Here is a 13,710-nt window from a genome sequence, read left to right on the forward strand (position 1 = left end):
GGATGTTTTGTACAGAATTCAAGAAACACCAAAGTCGAAGCGAAAAGTTGTTCATTCTAACAGAGTCAACCCATATTTCGGAGAAAATCATCCAAAGTTTAATGTTAAAGAAAAACAAACATAAAAAATTAATTTCGAAATTACAGATGGTGTTGCTTTGCTTGAAAGACAATATGAAAATCCAGATGTTGTGAATTATCAAGAATGTGAAACTGAAGATTATGGGGAGGGGTTGTTCTGAATATACAAATTGCATGTTTCAATAATTATATAAATGACTAATTTAACTCATTGGCAGTAAAAGACCAAGAAAATTGCCAAACATTTTTATAGATTATGAAATGATTTAAAGCGTTAGGGATAATTATATATGACAATTTTCATTTTACAGATCACCACATATAACTGCAAAATATGTGATCTACAGTCAGAATTAAAATACTCCATAAACAGACACATTATAGAACAACATTCTGGATTCACATGGCAGCGCACATCTTGTAAAAGACATTTTTTTTTAGATTGTTGACAACTTTCCATTCTTCGCCCTACCTCTTGTTGTGATGGATTACCTGAGGAGAATAATGGTTGAGCAGCATGCTGTCGCGAGGAGACCTTTGAATCAGGAGATCAACCATTCCAGTGTTGACGACTTACACTACTGTATTAAAAAGACCCTGAGAATCCAACAAAACCCTGAGGAAGTACTGAGTTGTACTGAGAAAACCCTGAGTGGTACTGAGGCTACTACTGAGATTCTGTGGTAGTCCTGAGATGCACTGAGGTTTTGACTGTGCATTCTGTTGTGCTACTGAGGAGCACTGAGGTTTGGACTGTTGATACTGTTGAAGTACTGAGGGGCACTGAGGTGCTTCTGAGGGAACTGAGCTGATACTGAGTGATACTGAGGTTTTTTCTGAGGCTACTGAGGACATACTGAGAGGCACTGAGGTGTTCAAAATCCAATTATATGAGAATAAAATAAGATTGAAAGTGAATAGACAGATAATTCTTCTTGTACATAACCTTCTCTTCCTTATAGTATTTCTTTTCTTTGATTTACGGAACCAGGACCCTAGTTAATATTCAATGACCAAGTATATAATTATAGTGTATATCTTTTTTTTTTCTCTTATTCAAGTTTAATAATCACGCAAGAATCCTCTGCGTGCATTTGCTGTGTTTGTAATTATTGTCAGTAACAATAAATATTTTTAATCTAGGTATTCTTTCTTAAACGAAAACAGAATTTTAAATATATATATACTAGACATGATATCTATGTAAGGATTACTCACGCGTGAATTGAAAACTAATTAATATTTTCATCTATTTGATATGATGTGGGTCGTCCTTATTTGACTGAAATTGAGAACAAAAGTTAAATTCATATCATTTTATTAAGTGTTAAAAATGTATTTTGAAGTCAATTGAGAGTGTATTTATAATAACAACATTATAATCAACATTTCTCCCAATTTCGCTGGTAATTTATTTTCTGGAAAAAAAAATAGAAATAGAGTTTCTCTAGTTCCTTTTTTTAAGCTAAGCTGGTCCGAGAAATTTATTTAATATTTGTTAAAATGACTAATTCTCAATGTGTGGTACTTTTTTTTTTTAAATGATCAGAACTATGCAGTTATGCCTTCAAGTTTCCATTTTCAGAAACATGTATTATGTTATAATTGATTTAGAAGCATTTTCTTGACAATGCACATTTTAAATTGAAAAAAAACGTATCAAAAGATTTGACTTAAATTCCCCAAGGACTTTAATTTGTGATCTAATGTAATTCTTTTGTTTTCTGCTGAACGTAAAGTTACATTAAATTAACTGAAAATTAGATAGGAATTGATAGAGAGTAGTTTGTTTTATAGAATTATAAATTTAAAATCATCGCAAATTACTCAGGTAGGTCTCAATCATTACGATGAGCCTCGTAGTCACGGGCACCTGTCCGCACGTGTCACAAGTAGAGACACGTGCCGCGAAGACACCTGCTACTGTGTTTGTGTATTTTTTGTATATTCTATGTGATTTGGGAGGTTTTTCAGCTCAGGCTTGACAGTTGGCTGTGTTTAACTGTGTATACACACCACTGGCGAAACTTCCGTGCAAAAAATTGCTGTTCTTATTAATAAAGGCTGATTAAAAACATTTAATAACTAGACACAACATATTGATAAAATTATGAAAATATATTTATTTATTTATTTATTTTGGCTTTTGTGAGCAATACTGATTTAATTTCTTTACCTTGAAAAATTAAAGCATTTTTATCTGTGTCAAAAAATATTATTCCTCTTTTATTTATTTATTTTTTATTTAACATTTGTTCATTTTTATTTATTTTATTTATTTATTTATTTCTTAAAATGGAAAGTGAATATACATGTACATGTAAATGGAAGAAAAAAAGTCTTTCGGGGGTCTTCATGCAATGTTTGACGTATGTCCGTTGTAAACCTCAGTTATGCAAGCCTAAAAAAGAATGACAGGTATAATATTTAGTTACTCTTTGAAATTGCACTTTGCTCATGAGAATGGCTACCGATCGATATAAATTACACTAACTACCAAATTACTAATATTTTATGTAAAATAAAATCTACAAGCCTCTGTTTAAGTTTTGTTTATAATTTGAATATCAATTCTATTTCTAATTCTTCAATTATAAAAAAAAAATCTGAAGTGTTCTTAAATTGTAAAATCTAAAATTTCCATGGCAATCAGTGTTTCAATTTTGTCTGAAGTACATGTAGTATTTGAATATAGTATCCTTGTACGAAATTTCCTTAAATTAAAAAGATTATCTTTTTTTGGGGGGGGGTATTATTTTTTACACAGATATATATATACTGAATAAGGAAATCTACGTTAATGTTTACATTTTCAAAACATACTAACTAGAATGTCTTGGTGCATATAAATAACAAAATTTCCATCTACCGATTATACAACCTGCTAAACCCCCTCCTGTTAAAGAATATTTTTACATTTTTTTATAAACTTAAATCCCAATTTAATTTTTTTTTTAATTAAATATATTTCATGAATTCGATAATTTATGTGACTGTAATGCTTTCACGTTGGCACAGTTTTTAGTGTTCGGCGAACTTATGTCAACGCCACAAAAATCTATACCCAAGTTAAGACCATTCATTAATGTACCGCCTGCCAATCATTTTTAAAATAAAAGCTTTTGATTTGATTGACGGACCAATTACATGCATGCGTACCGCAACCTGTACTTGTGCTACTTGATTGTTTTCAAAACAAATATCTGGCCACGCGTCCAATTACTTTTTCTGCACCGTGTGAATAGTCGCCCTATATACATTCCGGTACACAAACCAAAATTATTAAAATAAAGAAAAAAATAATTAATTTTTTTTCAGGCACGTAGCATCGTTTTTGGAAGTGGGGGGGGGGGGGGGGGGGGGGGGGGGAAAAAGAGAATTTTTTTTTAGTTACCTGAAAAAGTTAACTCGAAAATTCTATTTTTTTTTTTTTTTTTACTATTTTTGCTATTTTTTTTTCTATACAATACTTCATATCCTTGATATCATAATAATATGGTAAGAAGTAGGGGGGCCAACCAACCTTTCAATAGACATTTTCAATAGTAAAGATAATGTTGGGGGGAAAAGTGGGGCGGGCAGACCCCCTGCCCACCCCCCTGTTGCTACGTCCCTGTTTCTTTTACATTAGCAGATAAATATTTCTAAAGAAAAGCTAGTGGTAGTTTGAACCCGTTACTCCTTTAGTAAATGGGCCCCATAAAGCTAGGAAAGACGTCCTTGTTGCAGATTAGATATTTCGATTCCTTACTCAACATGCAAATGGCTGAATTTCAAGAATTTCCTGTTCAGGGATAATAAAAAAGCCAAAAATTAAAAACAATTGGCGTACCCGAAGTTACAATAATTACTTTAGAAAAATACTAGTAGATTGAAATAATTCACTTAGATGCCCATTTATTATAAACGGCACAAATTAAAAAAGATTTGAAAATTACGAAATACAGTATTCCTCTATTACTTTTTTATTCGGGATATCAATATTGAAAAATATTATAAATAAATATGTTAAGGTCTTTAAACACAGTACAGTATATATAATACCCGGATCCCTGAATTTTCATTGTTTATTTTTTATACATGGATCAACGTTTCTGTTTTTTATAAAAATTAATTTTTCACCCATTGACCCAATTTTTTTTTCATCATTTTAAAGCTGACCTGATAATAATAGCCGAGCTCAGATAATGGTAGCATTACATATTCATTTGTATTCTTTCCTTGTTGTTCAGTGTATTCTATATCATACGTACATGCATTTTCAATTCAATTCAATTGTCAATTGAAATGCAAACCCAGCTTAGAAAATAGTAACTGCAGATTATCTTCAAAACAAGGAAAGGTTGACACATTCCCAAATATCTTTTCTGCTACATGTAGCTGTTGATTGACCGCTCTGCTTTATTACACTGACATGCACGGTACCTTTCTAATAGGAAGTTTTCACATACCGCCCCCCTTTTTTCAACTAAAACTTTTCAAGTCTCCTTTAATTTATTTTTAAATTTATTCTAGATGGATATTTAATATATTGACTCCTCCATCCCTCCTTAAGAGACCCAAGCTCTGGTTGATTCAAGCTCGTACACAACTAAATACTAATATAGTATTATTTATATGCGAAACCTTTAATAAGCTTATCAAACATGTAGTCATATCAAGAAGCAGGGATTAAATCCCCATCTTTCATACGTATATACCTTTTTCTCATAATTCATAGGCATATTGCAATAGCTTTCCATCTCCTATACAAAAACTGGTACAAGGAGAACCTGTAACCCTAAATTTACTCTTTGCTATGATGTCATTGTTTCATATTTTATTTGGGAGCTTGCCTAAATAATTTTCCAAATACCTTATTTACTGCAAGGTAAATCTTTTTTTTTTTTAACAAAACATTTTTTTCACCTCTTTATTCTTTTTGTGTAATCAATATTATCAAAGTTACACAACCATTTGAATTGATGAACATAAAACAACGCAGATATCATAGTAAAGTCATGTTCATTTATATAAATTATGTTACATGCTTCATAAATATTTACCGGGTAGCTAATCAATGAACATCCTTCACATCATGTTAATTTAAGGTAAAATACTGATATATTGAATGACGGAAAGAATTTTTTTTCACAGAATACAAACCAAGTAGAAATAAATAATACAAAGTAACACCTTAATAGACTTTATGGAAGGACTCTTTGATGACATATTGCTGTATGCTCATAGAATAGGTACATTAGTGTATAAATTGTAGTGTACAAAAATAGCCTTGCAGGACGTTTATATGTTCATATACACAAATAAAGGGAAATAGATGACTGTGAGGTCCAAACACATACTTGCTACAACATGACAGATATTTCAATAGTATATCATTAGACACTTGAAGCTTAAGTTGTTAATAACACATACATATATGATGTATCAACTCAGATCTTGACAGTCATATAACACACAAAGTCAGCCTTCTTCCAACACCCACAGGACACCCTCTGCTGTCTTTACATGTGCTAAAGGTCTGCTTACAGCACTAAGGTGGACAAGTCTCTGACACACGGTGATTGAATCGAAATGAAAATGTCCTTTATCGTTGTCAGCAAGGGGAAATATGTCCAACACAACCCAATGATGAGTAGCTCTGTTCACACGATGCAGAAGAAAGGAATGGATTTCTCCGAACTGGGTCCCATTTGAGCAAGGAACTTTCACAATAGAAGTCTTTCTTCTTTTACAACCCTTAGCAATGAATTTATGACACCGTCCATTAATGTCCACAAAGTCACAGCTTTTGTCATTTTCTACCACAAATTCATCAAAGTTCAAGATGTTGATGTTCAGGGCGCACTTGTAGAATGTCATCATGTGTTGGCTCATCTGTGGAGTCAATTGCCGAGTTTTGTTGCTGATTGGTGGCGGCGGCGACAACGGTTGCGGCTCCAATGTTGGGGACTCGCTGTACTCAGATGCAATTTTCTCTGAAAGGTGAGTGAGTTTGTTGTCACAGTTGAATATCTCGGAAGGCTTGAAGCGTTGAGACAACACCATGTGAACACACCAGTCATAAATCTGAAATAAAGAATGAAAATTGTGAAGAAAAAGAAACCTTTCATAATACAATGCAAATTATGAGTTTTCAAAAGATTAAAACAAAAACATTACAGGTGAGATACAGTAGCTACGAGAAGTAAGAAATTAAACATTTTCTCACAATATTTTCATAATAATACACAGTCCATTTGACTCTTTATTATTCTATCATGACATTAAGGAATCTGTATTTCATTACTAAAAATTTAAAAATATTTCTGAAAAAGAGCTAAAAAAAATGAGAAACATCCTGTGAATTGATCAACAAAGAAACACTATTACCATGATTACATTTAATAGTAATTTTCTTTGGAAAAATAGTAATAATACTTAATTAAACTTACTACATATGTTTCCATCACAGTTGATTCCTCGACACCTTTTCTCAAGCATTGACGGCTAATCCATCCATTAGCCCTTTCGTAGGGAAACAGCCAACGACCATAAACTGGGCCAAATTCTTCTAGACCATCCACGATGTGATGTATAAGATGTGTAGTCAAATTCTGAAATAATAAGAAAATTTTCATCAAGCTGATACATAAATAATTTCCATATAAGTTGACTCTCCATAATTTTTTTTTAAGTACCTGCACTATTTAAGACTGTCTATAAGATTTCCACCAAAAAAAATTATTTGATGGATTACAGTGAACAAAAAAAAAATATCCAAGTTTAAAATTCAATTTGCAAATGTTACCTGGAGTGACAGTGGGAAATCCCTCTCCACTAGACACAGAGCATGATGAACATCAATCTGCAACTGTTCAATGGCTGCTTGATGAATGGATGGGGAGATAACTCTCTTCAAGGTATCAAATACAAAGAAAAGAGTTTCTTCTTGCTTTGGAGGTAAAAATCCTCTGATACACCACTGAAGCCCACCAGTAGTCACAAACTGAAAAAAGACACCATTGTTTTAATCAAAGGATCTGTAAATGAACATACAGAATATTAATCTGCATTTTGCATTTCTATAAAAAAAAAAATTCCATAAAACAATGATTAATATATATAAACTAATATTGAATGTTCATTACATTATTTACATAAAAAAAGGATAAAAACTGAAAATGACGTCCTTGATACTTTAACGACCATGCATATATTTCATAATATTTAAAAAACATCGGCTTAGATAATAAGTAACTTCACAATTACAAGCTGTAAATTATTACCTGTAACTTGGAACTCATAGTTCTCAATGTCCAGGGCTTGGAGAAATGTGGCCCAGGTGTAATCCCATTAGCTTGGCTGTATACTATTTCACAGGCCCTCTTGTCAGCTTCCTTAATCTGCTTCTTTGTAAGTTCCCATGGAATTGTTCGTGAACTGTCTTGGCGTGAAGTTTGAGTCTTGTCAGTCTTCTTTTTCTTTGGCCTACTTTCCAGCTGCTCGTCGTCCGCTACGATGTCTGTAAATCGTGCATATGAATGTTCACAATGTAAGACTTTCTCTGAACTCAGTTTTCCAGTCAACATTTCTAAAACATGATTCACAAAGTCTGCAAAGGTGTGCATCCCGTCTGGTTGCATCTGCTGCATCCTATTGTGGTACGGAAGTTTCTGAAGGGAGTATTCTCCTTTTAGACCGGTTTCTTTCTGGTGTTTAGCTTTCTGGGATTTATTTCTTTTCAGCTCAAATTCTTTGCGCAGCTCAGCTTCCTCTTCACATGTATAAGATGTTGGTTTCTGCTCCCTTTCACAACCACGTTTACCAAAGCCATCCTCAGACCTCAGGGGATGATTCGAATCTAGAAACCTACGATTTGAGAGATGGATAGTCTTGTGCAGATGTTTACAATACTCTCCTACATCTCGGCAGTACGGACAAGATCTCAGTGCACCATGTCCAGACAGATGAAACACTTTGGAATATGCTGGAATATCACACAGGTACTGAAGTAATGCCACTTTCACATTCATCGGTGCCATTTCATACGCATTGTACAGTGTGAATTCCGAAAGTGATAGAAGTTCATCAATTAGAAGTTCTAGATATGGCTCCAGGGACTTTGGCTCACTGCCGTTAATTCCACTGGGAATTACTCCTACCAACAGCATAGGTCCTAAAAGTTGGCGAATTTCAAATGGTAGGTTGATCCACGTCAGAATGAGAGGCCACATGGATTTCTGACTGGTCATGTGTTTATTAGGATTGACTCCATCTGTGAATAGGGACAATGGAACTGTATGCCATTCCTGCTGTCCTTGGAAGACCCCTCCAGTTTCGAACCAGGACTTGTACACTTTGCCATCGGTAAAGTCTCTTAGATTTCCATTTGCAGAGACTCCTCTATTTGAATAAAGCAATTTACACAAGTTAGAAGTCCCAAACCAGCGACTCAGTCTTGGTCCTAAAGGCATGTAAGTGTATTTCTTCTGCACAACTCCTCTCTTTTTCCTTGGTTCACCACAGATAGGGCAATTCTGCAAACTGGAATATTCTTTGTCTTTTAAGTCTCTGTAAAGTATGCAGTCATTGACGCAGGCATCATACTTCTCAAGAGGCATCAGGAGTGGCGATATGAAATCTTTGGCTTCTCGGAATGACTGTGGCAGGCAATTAGGTTGTGGAAGTGATGACTTTTCACAGGCCAAGGAATCCGACACTGCTGATTTTGACATGCCATGGTTCATACTAAATATGTACATGTGTTTTGTCACTGCATCTAAAACGCTAGTTGTTGATCCTTCAAATAATGGCTGCTGGAATCTGCAATCTGTGAAAATAGCCTCATCATATGGGAATTTTGGTACTATCGGGGCACTAATACTTTTCACATACTGTCTTTCATGGTGGTAGAAAGTTGATCTGGGAATCCATTTTCCCTCACACTTCTGACACAGGCAAAATTTCTGCTGTTCTGTAAAAAAAAAAATCAATTATTTCTGCTGTTCAATTGATATGCACAACTTACAAAAAAATCAAAAAACAAACATTAAAATTAACACATTTCACTAATTGAAAGAAATAAAATTGAAAAAGAAATTGCAAGTTTTAATTAATTTCAATGTTTGAGGATTGATCTGCATGTTTTATTTACATATAATTAAATTTTGAGAAAAAAAAATCCAAAATTACCATCTGATTTCTGCATTACTTCACTGGGGATAAAACAAATGAAGTATAAAATACAGATATAGAAACAGATCATGTCTGCTCAAAACAAAAGTTAACCCATCTTCTCTCTATCACTGATTCAGTAGTTATGAGAGATGACTGTTAATCACTCTGTGAATTGGACTTACACAAAAAGCTTGTGATGTGAAACTTCCAACTAACACAGTTGCTCTGTGTGAAACTTCCAACTAACACAGTAGCTCTGTGTATACACATCAAAGGGCAGCTGATCAAAGGGACTGTTTCAGCCACCCTCTGTTGTGAAACTCACAGTCAGTGTCTAGATTTGTTATTTTACATTGATGATTAAAAAACATAGTAAAATGACAGCTAAAACATGGGAGCTTCATCATGTGAATTAATTTAAAAAAAAAAAAGAAAAGAAGAAAGTCTCCTGAATATTTTTTCTCATTTGACATTTTTGAAACAGGAATTAATTCAATAAATGCTGCTCCAATTTTTTTTTCTTTATTATGTGATTTTTCTTTATTATTTGATAATTTAATCATTTGTATCATATATATATTAAAAACAGCATTAAAATGTGAAGGTATCTTGAATGTTTTCTTAGATTATACATGTACAGATGTATGTTGAAAAATTCTACACTACCAATAATTACTGGTATTCAAAATTAAAATTATTTAAAATATATATGCTTAGTTTATACGTGGTTTTTAATAATTATATGTAATACTGAACAACAAAATACCAGGGTCAATTCATTAAATAAGATTCAATTTTTAATTAATGAAAAAAATCTCTTAATTTAAATGTTGGTTTCTTTGATTTGTACTTAAAAATGTGTTGGAAAAGAAATGAAAGCAAGCTTGTTTAAAATTACTAGACAACATATTAATTATGATTACAATGATCATGATGATAAGCATTTTAGTATTTTAATTATCCTGTATCAAAGATTATCAGAATGATCTGTTGATTGCTAAAAAAACAAAAGGGGTACCTGGTTATCACAACAACCTCTGACATTGAGATGATAATTTGTTCTATGAAAACACAGTGAAGTACTGCAAGTAGTTAATTGTGAAGTCCTATATTTCACTTTTAATCCAAACCAAATTGTAAAAAGGAGCCTTCACGTGTGACGCCAAGATGAGTTCTTCAAGTTTCAACACCCTTACTTTTAGTGACTCTGACTATACTTATCAGTATCTTGGACCTAGTATACAAGGTGTCTCTGTGCATCAAGGCAACCAACCTGTGCAAAAATGTACATTTCAGTGTGTGTGTTGTGCTCGTTTAAGTATGGGAACCGTGTGTTCCTGTAACCAACCTAAATCCAATGCATCTACCCAAACCAACAACTTTGAGTTTCCACAGGAGACATTAGATGCAGACAACATGTGGAAGAAGGGGACATTTGAGCATGGTGTGGTACAGGTAATTATAAACCAGTTATACTTCATAGTGATAAACAAAATGACAGAAATGGTGTAAACATGTTCAAGTATAGTTTAGGTCTTAAGGAATCACTGTATACTGAGAAGAATAAGATTACATTTTCGAGGCATGTGCACTTAGATGATAATTAAGCGCTCCTTTAATTCTGAAGAGTTCTGTTAATGGAAATCAAACATATAATCATGATTATGCTTATAAATTATCCCATGTTTCCAATTTTCATTATTGTCTCTGGCATACTCTACTAACTAGACAGTGGTTCCTTATATTTCCATTTCATGGAGAAATAGAATTGTAAATTTAGATTTTAAAAATGTAGACTATGAAAAGATCTAAATTATATGAGGCCTGCATGTCAATTAAAGTCCTCGCTCAGTCGAGTGACATCAGGCACAAAGACATGCAGCTGCACAATTAAGATTTACCTGCATATTAGCTAGGGCTCATTAGCTTTGTTTGGTGAAATATATGTATTCCAGTAGAATAATCAAGAACTCAAATAACTTTCAAAGAGTTATCACAGAGAAAATAAATAAATAGAAATATTGTTAGAAATGTAATTATATAAAGTCAACGTATTTTTCAACACTGTCTGTCTATCCACTGCCTCTTAAAATTAAGTTCTCAAATTTAAAAGTTAACTTTCAAAAATGAATAACTGGCATTCTTTTTCTATATGCAGACAGTTTTTATCTAGGTTTCCTGAGTTTAGTTGCTTTGTCCCTGCCATAAATTATCATTCTCATTATAAGAAATAAAGAAATATATATATTTTTAAAAATATGACCTGTTTAGCACTTTTAATTAAATGGGTCAATGTTTGTAATATTCATGATATTTGTAGAGACTCATCAATGCAACTTTGGAGAGACTTCTGCCAACCAGTGGAAAATACACCACCTCCTTCTCTTCTGTCCTGGATGAAGTCAAGGTCATCATATCCCAGAAATTCCCCAACTACACCGTTGATTGCCAGAAATTAAAGAGAAGAATTCAAAAGGCGATGCAGTGGCAGAGATATTATGCGAAAAAGAGGTAGCTTTTATCTTTAAATTAAAATAAAGGCTTTTAAACAAGTAACATTTTACCGGTCATTCTCTAAATAGAACTACGCAATATACCACTGATTAAATACTACATTTATAAGTTTGTTTTCAGAATTGAACAAATGTCAATGTAATATTAATTAATTATATTAATTACTCAGTGTGTTCATATATACATAATATTTAGAATAGATAGACTTATTTAAAAAAAATGCGGATTACAATTTATTCTTTTTTTCGTCAAAGGGTGGGGTCAGTCTAACTACACGCAAGTACCCTGAAATTAGCGTGCAGTGTAGAGATGGTCCTTAATTATATTAATTACTTTATATATACTCTTTCTCTCTGTAGCCCTTACATGTAAATATATGTTAAAAGCATTCATTTTTTTGGTGTTTCTGTTTTTTCCTAAAACTGTTATATTATTTATAGAGAAGAAGCCCAAAAGAATCATGAATCTGCTTGGAAACTCATGAAACGGAAGCGACAACATTCCAACAAGGAAAATGTGCTGCTTCTCCAAGATACAGAGGAAATGTATGTAAAAATTCTTCCACTATTTTCTTTACCAGTTTACTTAGCTGCAACTGACATGAACAACATTTGTCTTGAGATATGAACTTTCAATCATTAGATTATAAGTGTTTTTAAATTATGAACATAAAAGGATTAATTTTATGAAATCAAAAATATAAATGGCTTTTGCTTGCTTGTAAGAAAATCTGAATTGTCATTATATGTGCACTTAAAAAATAAATATGTACATGTACTTAACATGCTTAAAACTACTGGATCCTCTTAAAAAAAAAAAACATCAAAAAACAGACACTCAAACTTGAATACAAATTTTAAAATTTACACAGGAAATATCAAAATAAAACTAAATTTATTTTAAAAAGAAAACACCTAGCTACTGATTGAATTTGTGAAAATGATGCCCTATTTTAATTTTGTTTTTCCCTTAATTTCAGTGGAGTAGACAACAGAGGTTTTGAGCCTGACAGCGACTCGGACAGTGACATTCCCCTGGCCAAGCTGACCAAGAAGAAGTCCTTGTAGTTATGTCAACACGTGCGTTCCCATGAACAATTGACTGTGAATCCGTAGTGCATAAACTATTATTAACTCTATAAACATTTGATTCTCGGTATGATGTTTGTGTGTTTTGCAGCATTCTTTCATATGTATTTTATCAATATTAATGTAATAAAATAGTAGCTATTTTTAAAAATGAAAACAATAAATCAATCTTACCAAATTCAGGTGTTGTGTGTTGACTGACTCAGTGACTGAAAAGAGACAATTTCCACCGTTGGATGTTCTTCCATCTAAATTTGTATATCCGGTATATTCTTCCCCGCAAATCTCCTTTAGCGTGTGTGCAGTTAAGATCCATTTTCAATATATGGGTTGTAATTGTTAAATTTGAGCTCAGAGTTCAATATATCCTAGCCATGCCATGTGCACAAACTAACGTGGGAAAGGGAAATAACTGTAAAGTATTTCCGATATCTAAAAACACGAAAGGAGTTGTTAAAGGTGAAGTCTAAATACCTAAAAAGGTGTAAACACGCGGAGATTATTCTGAAAGAATATCTATAAATATATTTATTTTGAAATATTTCCCCATAGTCTAATGTATTTTAATCGAATCCACTACTCATTTCAAGAGTGAGAGAGATATAGAGAGAAGATAAACTATTACAAATACGTACTGTACAATTTGAATGTATGTGAATAGCTGTCCCCCAAGTTGGCCCCAACCATCCCGAGTGTTAGTTATTTTTGAAGTCATTTATAATTATTATTCATAATCATCTGTCCACACATATGATTGTTTCCTTGAACGAAAAAAAAATTATTTATAAACAAACTAGGCAAACTAGGTCTGAGTCGTAAGGGTTCCAGAAGTAAGGTATTTGTGTATTATAAATTAAAAAAAAAACATT

General features: G+C 32.8%; 2 protein-coding genes across 2 annotated transcripts; one reads left to right on the forward strand and one right to left on the reverse strand.

Moving 5' to 3' along the window:
- Positions 1-5,067: 5,067 nt before the first annotated feature.
- On the reverse strand, positions 5,068-9,031 carry LOC134260872 (uncharacterized). The gene is made up of 4 exons (XM_062743396.1): positions 7,349-9,031; positions 6,871-7,068; positions 6,515-6,676; positions 5,068-6,149 (listed from the first exon to the last, which is right to left on the reverse strand). Exons 1-4 carry the CDS (start codon positions 8,822-8,824, stop codon positions 5,544-5,546), a joined length of 2,442 nt encoding a protein of 813 aa, XP_062599380.1. The 5' UTR covers positions 8,825-9,031; the 3' UTR covers positions 5,068-5,543.
- A 1,091-nt stretch (positions 9,032-10,122) lies between these two features.
- On the forward strand, positions 10,123-12,990 carry LOC134260873 (uncharacterized). Its single transcript, XM_062743397.1, has 4 exons — positions 10,123-10,694; positions 11,560-11,750; positions 12,194-12,298; positions 12,733-12,990. Exons 1-4 carry the CDS (start codon positions 10,407-10,409, stop codon positions 12,818-12,820), a joined length of 672 nt encoding a protein of 223 aa, XP_062599381.1. The 5' UTR covers positions 10,123-10,406; the 3' UTR covers positions 12,821-12,990.
- The last annotated feature ends 720 nt before the right edge of the window (positions 12,991-13,710 follow it).

This window comes from Saccostrea cucullata, unplaced genomic scaffold (assembly GCF_032062105.1).
Source record: "Saccostrea cucullata isolate Sc308-1 unplaced genomic scaffold, CSIRO_AGI_Scuc_v1 ctg8631, whole genome shotgun sequence".
In the NCBI taxonomy this organism is placed as follows: Eukaryota; Metazoa; Mollusca; class Bivalvia; order Ostreida; family Ostreidae; genus Saccostrea; species Saccostrea cuccullata.

What these genes read in the sequence shown, in the direction of transcription:
- LOC134260872 (XM_062743396.1), bottom strand. Translation starts at nt 8,824, where the DNA reads ATGTACATATTTAGTATGAACCATGGCATGTCAAAATCAGCAGTGTCG. An exon ending in CTATGAGTTCCAAGTTACAG is followed by an intron (nt 7,069 to 7,348) that starts GTAATAATTTAC and finishes GTCTTTTTTCAG; the next exon opens with TTTGTGACTACTGGTGGGCT. An exon ending in ATTTCCCACTGTCACTCCAG is followed by an intron (nt 6,677 to 6,870) that starts GTAACATTTGCA and finishes TTATTATTTCAG; the next exon opens with AATTTGACTACACATCTTAT.
- LOC134260873 (XM_062743397.1), top strand. Translation starts at nt 10,407, where the DNA reads ATGAGTTCTTCAAGTTTCAACACCCTTACTTTTAGTGACTCTGACTAT. An exon ending in TTGAGCATGGTGTGGTACAG is followed by an intron (nt 10,695 to 11,559) that starts GTAATTATAAAC and finishes TGATATTTGTAG; the next exon opens with AGACTCATCAATGCAACTTT. An exon ending in CTCCAAGATACAGAGGAAAT is followed by an intron (nt 12,299 to 12,732) that starts GTATGTAAAAAT and finishes CCTTAATTTCAG; the next exon opens with TGGAGTAGACAACAGAGGTT.